Source organism: Octopus bimaculoides, chromosome 7 (genome assembly GCF_001194135.2).
Source record: "Octopus bimaculoides isolate UCB-OBI-ISO-001 chromosome 7, ASM119413v2, whole genome shotgun sequence".
NCBI lineage: Eukaryota > Metazoa > Mollusca > Cephalopoda > Octopoda > Octopodidae > Octopus > Octopus bimaculoides.
In genome coordinates, this window is record NC_068987.1 from 54,196,012 (window position 1) to 54,205,723 (window position 9,712).

Sequence of the window (9,712 nt, forward strand, 5' to 3'; positions counted from 1 at the left end):
TTTTAGGCTGCTGATATTGACTTTATCAAAGCTTAATATTTCAAGTCAGCCATTTCGATGTTAGAATCATCCTCTTCATTATCATCATCGTCATCATTATCGTCGTCGTCACTGTATCGTCATCATTATCATCATCATTATCATCATCATCATCATCATCATTATCACCGTCGTCATCAGTGACGTTGTCATCGCTGTCCTTGTAGATTACAGGATAATTTGCCGTTATCCCCACGACTCACCGTTTGGCAAGTTATTTTTTGCAATGCTTTCCCACCGCCCGTCGCCTTTGTAGTAATAAATGAAATCATTGATATTGTAGTTGATGTTGTTCATGACATTTTATTACATCCCCAGCTATCTTGTAACTTCAGATGCTATCAATTTGGTAGTGCGAAGAAGAGCTTGTTCCTGGTAGACCTTCAACTCTGTTCGTACTGCTATCGTCTCCTGCAATTTCAGATAAGAAGAGTCTTGTCATTAGTATTCAGGCTTTGTTAATAATAATAATAATAATAATAATAATAATAATAATAATAATAATAATAATAATAATAATAATAATAACCTACGTAAAATACTGTCTATGTGATCTCAAATGTTAAAACAAACATAATTTTCTTATGGTTTCTTAAACATTCTCTAGAACAACACTATGTACAAATCCAAATATATGGTACCCTAGGCATAACACTTACATGAACTTCTAACTTGTTGTCTCTTGAGGTCTCTGGGTGAGACTTGGATCCAACTTGTACAAATGTAAAGCAAAATTCAAACATAAAATAATAATAACAATAATAATAAAAATAATGATAATGATGATTTTTTTTTATTTGCCACCAGAGCGAAGGATGAAGGGACAATACAAAGACAGACATAAAGTGTGGAGGTCTACATATAATGGAATGATAAAATAAAAAGTATACACGGTATACATAAGAAGAAGGGAAATATACATAGTATATGACACTAGAAAAGGAGGGGAAAAGGGTCGTGATGGGATCCCCTTGATTCAGGAAGACCTCTCGGGATAATCAAGGAACCCCACCCTCCAAGGTCACCCTGAGTACCAAGGATGAGAGCCCATTCCAACTTCTTTCTTCCGACTCACAGGTCTATACTGAGAGTGGTACTATCCACACTTGCCATTTTCACAACTTTCAAGTACCTTTTCATAAATTCACTCGAGAACAGCACCTCCCTCTCAACCCTAACTTTTCTTTTCAAGTGAAACTTGAAAAAAATCGATGAAGGCTTTACCAAAGAGGAAAGTTTCTGTCCTCATTCCTTTCAGCCTCGTCCACCAGATAACCTCTTTCGCCACAGCCACCAGACAAAGGAAAACTACCTTGCCAGCCCGATTTAAGGAGGGCGGCAGGGCAATCATCATTATGAACTCGGACAACAGACGAATCTGTCCTACACGCAACAATAGTTGTTCGACATAACTCCACAAGTCAACAATGCCTGGACACTGAACGAGTGCATGTTGAACGGTTTCGTCGCTCTGCAAGCACTTCGGACAAGCTCGTCTGACAGCACATCCGTGTCTGTAGAGTTTATCTCGAACCGGTAGCGCCTCCACCCCGGTAGCACTGCCAGGCCAAAGACATCTGGAAATTATCCATAAAATAGTAATAATAATAATAATACTTTCCTTATTGGTCATAACCACCGAACACAAAACATAATGGACAATGCACAGACAAGGGACAGTTAGGTTATACATTTAAACAGCAAAACACAATTAGCAAAGAAAATTACAAAACAATATATAATTCCCCAATACGTGGGAGATCTACCGAGAGGTGACCAAAGAAACCTCACTCACTTTGGGCCCCTGACACCAAGGCACCTCAGGTAGACAACCCTCTCCTCTTCACTCCATGCGGCCTGAAGGCGCACACCTAGAGTAGGCTCATTCACACGGGCCATCCATGCTACATTCACCCACCTTTTGACAGCACCTCCCTCTCCAGTCTCACCTTCCTTTTCAGGTTGAACCTGAAAAAGTCAATGAGGCATCGGCCAAAGACGAAGGTACCCGTCTTCAACCTTTTCAATAGCGTCCACCTCTTTCGTTATAGCCACCACACAGAGAAAAACTGCCTTTCCTTCCCGGCCAAAGGAAGGAGGTGGGGCAATCTTCACGATGGACTCGGACGAAAGCTGGATCCGTCCTACATGCAACAATAACTCTTCAACAAAGCTCCACTAATCAGCAATGAGCGGACTCTGTACTAGTATATGCAGAATGGTTTCCTCGCTCCCCGTACACCTTGGACAAGACCGTCTGACTGCATATTACGAACCGGCAGCGCGCCCCGGTAGCACTACCAGGCCAGAGACCTCTGGAAATTATCCATAGGCCCCGGCCAGAAAGTCTTCCAGAAGAGATCAGCCAGTTGATCCCTTTCAACGCCCAGAGTCTCTCCGAGATCGTCGTCACTCTTGCCCTCCACTAATCCCCAATAGAACTCCAAGGTGGAACTTCCACCGACCACATTGCTCGACTGGCCGAGGACTGTGAGTACTTGGAGACACTCTAGGTACCAAGCGCCCTGTCTCGGTCTATGCCTGATCCAGGACTTTAGCTCCGTCAAGGAGACGAGCTGCGGAAAAGCGTGTCTAACAAACGGCGAACAGACCTGCTCGCCGTTAAGGTGTCGCTGGAAATATTGCAGCCTCAGCACATATCTGCGCATCATGAACCATGGCATGTCCAGTCCTCAACGCAACGGGTGCTGACAAGCGGTACCGTCTGATAAGCGGTACCCTTCCCTTTCACAAGAAGCAGAGGAGCAAGCGCACCAGCCAGTATAGGCACGAAGTGGGGCAAGGATGACAGTCAGGCTGTAGTATATGACTGATGCGATGTACGTATTCGTCACCTCCACCTAACCTTTCAGAGACAGCTTTCTCTCGGCCCATTTCTGGGTGAGACTGGCCACCCTGTTTGTCACCTCACCCCAGTTCTTGTCCACTTGGAGGTCCGGGCCAAACCAGACCACGAACAACTTAACCAGTCCCTCCATCCAGCGCCCCACAACGCTGTCGGTCGGCATGGATCTGCCTCTCCAGGTGCCGGGCTGCAAGCCCACTGATTTCTCCTGGTTAATCATTGCTCCCGTCACCACTTTGTATTCCCTTACGGTAGTGCCGAGCATCTCTATTTCAGAAACATCTGACACTATCATGTTGACATCGTCCGCGTACGCTGTCACACCTCTTCCACATCCTAGCTCACGCGGAATGCTCCTAGAAACATCCAGCTTCCGCAGTAATGGCGCGAGTGCCAGTGTGTAGAGAAGGGGTGAGAGTGGCATCCTTGACGGACCGAACGGGTGATGCTAAATGATTCCGACAAGTGACCATTTACTTTGACCACCGAACAGATGTCGCTGTACATGGCAGTGATCCAGCCTCTGAAACAGGACCGAAGCCAGCCGCCAGAAGGACAGCCTCCAAGTACCGATAGTCGACCCTATCGAAGGCTTTCTACTGATCCAAATTGATCAGGGCCCCACCCATGCCAGGTTCTTTACAAACTCTCTCTATGATGTACCGCGTGAAGTGGAGGTTGTTGTGGATAGATCTGTTGAGGATAGCACAAGTCTGCGCATCACCCACCTGGCCACGACAAGCGTCAACCTCTTTGCTAATACCTTGGCCAAAATTTTGTAATCTGCATTTAGCAGAGTTACAGGCCTAAAGTTATCAAAATGTCCCCCTTGTTCGGATCCTTTCTCAGTAGCGTCACAACACATCGGCTCACAGATCTGAGGATTCTCCCGTTCTGCTGCTAATTGCGATAGACATCTACCAAAATCTCACCGAACAAGTCTGGCATATGAATATAAAGTTCGAAGGGCAGACCACCCAATCCCGTGCAACTGTCCAGTGCGTCACGTATATCTTTCGCTGTTATCGGCATTTCGCAGAACTCCACGTCCCTGGCCGAAAGCCGCAGTAATCCATCGAGGTAGGAGGTGAAGTTCACCTCCGCCTCCGAACCATCATGTGCCTCAAGAGACCCCCAAGAAAGACCTCCAAACGTCTAAAGAAATCCGGCTGTCCCGTTCCGGTCGGTGCGTGCACAGCGAACAGTCTAAAAGCACAACCTTCGTAATCATTTACGTCCAGGACCACCATCCTACCTTCCTAATCCAGGAAGACCGACTGTATCTCGAGATCCAGACCTTTTCTGAACAACACCGCGACTCCACCTCCCATTCTCGGTCGACCAAGAGATGCAAAGAAATCATAATCATCGAAAATAGGCTCTAAGGTGCGCATGTCCGAGATCCTGGTCTCGCTGACAGCTATTACGTCTAATTTTCGCAGCCTGAGGTCATTGAGCAGGCGACCTTGCTTCCATGACGGTCCCAGGCCGCGTACATTCATACTGCTCACTCTAAGCAATGCCATGTTGGACGATGGGAATGTGTGAAAATAGGAGAGAGCTACTTACTAAGGCTTTGTAGGTGAATGTGAGTGCCTACTCCGTCCCTCTCGTTGAATGTGGGTTTTTTTCCCCATCAGTTCCTTGTAAAGTCTAATATTGAGGTCCTTTTGAAAATTCCCTACAAACTGGGGATATCTAGATTTCAAAATTTTGTAGTTGCTTTGAGTAGCTTTGAATATTTTTATGTGTACCGGTATATTTGTGGTTCGTGTGACATAATTGGATTCATAAATATCCATGTGCTTGTGGACGAGTTCAATTCATTCGTTAGTTTTTGTGTTTATAACTGTGAAATTTATAATGTCTGGTTTATGATCATTTGGTGGAATGAAGTCCATCTGTTGTGTATGTAGGTTATATTGTGTTTGTGATGATTGTGGAGGTTGTGGTGGTAGTGGCGGGGATGATGTTATTGTTTCCTCTATGTGTGTAGGTGAGTTTATGCATGGGGTGTTGTTGTTTCTATTCGTCCCCTCCTCCATTTTTTCGTACCTGCCTCTTTTTTTCTGCTTATCGTTTGTGCTCTTCCGTCTTTTCCCTCCTTTTCGTGTGACTGTTTGCCATGTCTGTCCATCCTTATTTCCGTCGTTTTCGTTGTCCGAATAAGGGAGAGGTATTTCTTCCGCAGGTATTTGTTTTACTGTTGGCATTGTTAATGGTGTTGTTATTTTTGGTGGGGAGTTCCCTGTAGGTGCGTTACTGTTGCTGTTTGTGATGTGGTTGTTGCTGTTGCTAGTGTGCATTCTGCTTGACGTTGTGCAGTTGTTTCCACTCCAGTCGTTGCTGTAGTGCAGTTGCCGACGCTTTAGTGGTTTTTGTGGATGCTGTTGTGTCCAATTGTCTCTGTTGGTATTGTTGTTACTGTTTCTGCTGCTGCTGCTGCTGCTGCTGTCCTTGTTGTGGTGTTTGTAGTTGTTGTTGTGGTTGTAGATGTGTTAATGGTTACTGCGGCTCATTTTTCCCCCTTTCCTTCTATCCTTTGGGTAATTGACTTTGATGTGACTTGAATCGTGACAGGAGTAACATCGCGACTTTTTTCCTTCCGCAATCAACTGCTGGCCTCCAGAGATGCTGGCCTCCAGAGATTTCTATTAGGTCGGGAATTGTCTTTACAGTTCTGGTTTTACTTGCAGCAGAATTTCCAATCCTATACCAGCCCAGTTTTTTGGATTTTTGGATTTCTATGTGGCTTCTAGGATCTTCCAGCACAGCACCACGGCTTTCACTTCCCACTAGAAATCGACTTCTAGTAGTATGTTACTTATTTTATTCAGATCACTCTCTGTCCCACATAGATGGGATTTAAAGTGAACTCCTCCGTTTTTAATGGGACAGTTGAGTGTTTTTGTGCTTGTGATTCCGACTTGATGTAGCCAAACTTTGGAGCGTGGCAGATAAAGCTGGCGTACCCCCATATATTTTTCAGGCAGAGCTCGGCTTTGTCTGATGGTATTTTTTCCAGTCTTCTTTTCATGGACAGACACTGTACATGATTGATTTTTTTTTCGGTTGCCTCTAGCAGGTTTTGAGGCACATTTATCGTGGCCTTTCTTTCTTCACATTTTATAATCCTCTCAGCTTCCTTTAAATGTTCTTCCTTATCCTTTAACAACATAATTTCAAACTTATTTGTAACTTTTACGAAGGAAACGTTATTTTTATTTGACCCTTCCCTTTCGTTGTTCGAAATTTTACTGATTTGTGTGGTAGTCGTAGTGGCGGTGGTGGTAGTAATGGTGATATTTCCCTAGCACAATTAGCTGCTGTTAGTTATATTTCGTGCTTCCTTGATCGAATTCTCATTACTCCTGACATTTCCACTGTGGTTGTTGTTGTTGGTGTCATTACTGTTGCCACTCCTCCTGCAGCTACTACTATCATTTACATCTATAGTGAGTGGGGGCGAGTGACGGCGAAAGACAATTTCTACATCTCCTCCCAAGTTCTACATCTCCTCCCACTTCCCTCTCTTGTTGACTTACTGATAAAGACGACGACGCTATATCAAATTTTGTAAATTTTGAAAGGAATATTAATTTTCTTTCCAAGTGATTTTTTTGCCCCACAGGGCAAAACAAAAAATAACACTGTTAATCAGACCAATATGGTCTAGAATAATTTAGTCATAAGTTATAACAGTAAAATGTAACAATAACAATATTTCTAGAGGTAAACAAGGCACACACTTATGCTTCAGAGACTGCAGCACAACGTGCAGATCGACTTACAAGAGATGCTTCCTCGACTGCTGCTGCATGGACGGCAGAGACCGCAGTACAACGCGCAGATCGACTTACAAGAGATGCTGTTGCGCGCGCTACGGAGACTACAGCGGAAAGACAACAATGAATGTTGCTCTATACGGCAAACAGGAAAACATCAGGTAACTATATCCTTGTCCCCTTATTTATTTCATTAGCGTAATCTTCACAGTATGCTCTCGGTTAAGTGACCCCAATTGTGAGGTAGGCAACAGATACTACACTTTTCATCTTTTTTGCACAGGCCACACGTCAATTTTTTTGTTCAGATAATGTTGTATGTGCAGCCCAGCAAAACAGTAAGTAAACATACTATTTCTCTTTATGTCGTATCTTTAGACTCAACCTTTCCATCTGCTAAACAGCACATGTCAGCAGTTATGTGGTAAGGAAAATAAACTCAATTACTGCCGGTTTTTTACAGATCGACCTACTGTCCAAATGGAAAACAATGACAATAGTGTGGGCGTATGAGTCTAGATGTTCACTATTGCGCTAAATAAATCAAACAACGCAGGGAACATCTGCCATTGATTTCTTTCATTCAGTTGAGAGGTGCATCTGTGAATGGTCTAATAACCAAACAGGCATACTTAACAAACAGCCCCGGACAACGCCGGGTACGTCTGCTAGTATATTTAAATATACATATATACATATATTCATGCATACACACACAAGTACATTCATACTTACAAACATTCATGCATGCATGCATACATACGTACATACATACATACATACATACATACATGCATGCATGCAGGCATGCATACATACATACATACATACAAAGACACGTGCATAGATACTTGCATAGACACATGTTTACACAGAATCATACGAACATATATACAAACAAGTAAAGATATACATATACGTACAAACATAAGTACATACATGCAAACTTACGTATAGAGATGCATGCCTGTAAGCATGTAACTATATAGGCATGGGTACCTGCGTAAGTAATTTTGTCGTATTAAATATATAATTTTCGGCGTGATGATAAGAGTAACGTTTGTACACATTAAATTTTAATGTGCTTGGTGCATGTCAACCACAATATATTTGCAGTGTGTACAGCTGAAAGACATTTCCATACCTGTTTATTAAACTTCACCAATTGGTGAAAGTGCATGTAAAGAGTATGTATAACAGAAGTCTTAATATGTATATATATATGTGTAAAAATCTAACTGCTGACCTTGTAAGATGACAGGTGAAGCTGACCTCGACAGGCGACGTTGAACTTGGCAGGAAAAGTTGACATAGGCTTACTTAGCCGTCACTTGCAAGCGAGTATGCCTTGAGAGCTTTTACTACGTTTTCGCTAATTCTTTCGGTGTACATGGAGTTAGGAGCATATATAGACACCCTTTTGACTCTCCCACCCTTATGTCTGAGGAATATCGTAAATGTGACATTTTTCGAAGGAGAGATTCCTGGGCTCGCTGAACATAAGTATAATGCGAGATAGACACAGCTGGAATATCTTGTGTATAGGTTTGCTCAGTCGGAGCAAACCTGAGGCTAAACCACAATATTAGATACCACCACCACCACCACCGCCACCATCAACAACACCACTACAATCTTCCTCATCACCATGACAGCCACTACCATCGCCACCAGACCCACCACTTATACACGACGATAATTCCACACAGATTCCATCTATCAAATTGTCTCACAAAGCACTGATCGGCCCAAGTTTATAGTAGAGGACACTTCCCCAAGGCCGTAGTTGCAAAAGATGGCTTCTTAACCACACAGCCACCCATCTTCTAGGCTTAATATACTTGTCTTGAAATATAAGCTTTACTCTTGTTTATTTTTGTTTAATAGTTGATCTGAAATTAAATTGAATGAATGAATTTTAGAAGAAACAATATTACTGATAAAAAATAAATAAGAATATTCCGGAGCAATTTCTATTATGTAGCTTTCGTGGTAATTCCGTTAGTAGGAGAATCAAGATTATGCATGCATTTTTTTTTAATATAAGAATATACTAAAGTGTATTTGCATATGCAAATTAAAATTAATGGTAAAGGAATGGACTGAGAAATTTGTTGCTTTTTATTTTTGTTGTTTTGTTTCGTTCTTTTTTGTTGTTTCGTTTTTTTTTTGTTTTTGTTTTTTTGTTTGTTTTTGTTTTTTCAATAAAGACAAAGACTAGTTAAAACTGTTCTTCAGACGGTTTGTTTTGCATGGTTTGTTCTCATCACGTTATTAATACTTTGTTATTATTAACTCTGGAAATCTGAAACTAGTACTAACTTTCTCTTGTGATCAACGATACTAGAATTACGTATATTGCGGTTATATCGTAAACAACACAATTTCGATAGAAGACATTCGATGAGAATAACAAGGTGAAAGCTGCAAAAAGTTCTATATGGAGAAGAATTCATGAGTTTACCAAGCAAGGGCATGGTTGGAAAGTCTAGAAAAGAGCTTATAGAAATATTTTGACCAAAAACAAAATGAAATAACTGGTGTAGTCATAACACAAATGCCTAACAGATATTCTACGTGCGTAGAACTGATAGCAGGATATTGGTACAAGAATTTCGCCTTCTATCATCAAGATTTGATCACATTGTGTGAAAAGTGTATGGGAATAGTTTAAGCCTGCGTAAATGGCTGTCAACTGCCTTGATTTTTCTTATTTCAAAAATTTCGCCAAACAACACAAAACTAAAGTTACAATCCAATAACCAGCCGCAACATAATATATAAAATATACGTTAGGTATTTAGTTATGTTCTTATAAAATTATTATACGATAGGTGTGGCTATCTGGTAAGAAGCTTGCTTCCTAACCACATGGTTCCGGGTTTAGTTCCACTGCGTGGCACCTTAGACAATTGTCTTCTACTATAGCCTTGGGCAGACTAAAGCATTGTGAGTGGATTTGGTAGGCGGGAGCTGAAAGAGGACCGTCGTGTGTGTCTCTGTGTGTGTGTGGGGGGGGGGA

The 9,712-nt window shown here is 42.1% G+C and overlaps 1 protein-coding gene across 1 annotated transcript in view; it reads right to left on the minus strand.

The window, feature by feature from the left end:
• LOC106869506 (uncharacterized) overlaps positions 1 to 9,712 on the minus strand; it is a 75,798-nt gene continuing 66,086 nt past the window's right edge. The window contains exon 5 of the mRNA XM_014915273.1: positions 1 to 450. Within this exon, the coding sequence (XP_014770759.1) occupies positions 371 to 450 (80 nt within the window). The 3' untranslated portion in view covers positions 1 to 370. The remainder of the gene's footprint in view (positions 451 to 9,712) is intronic.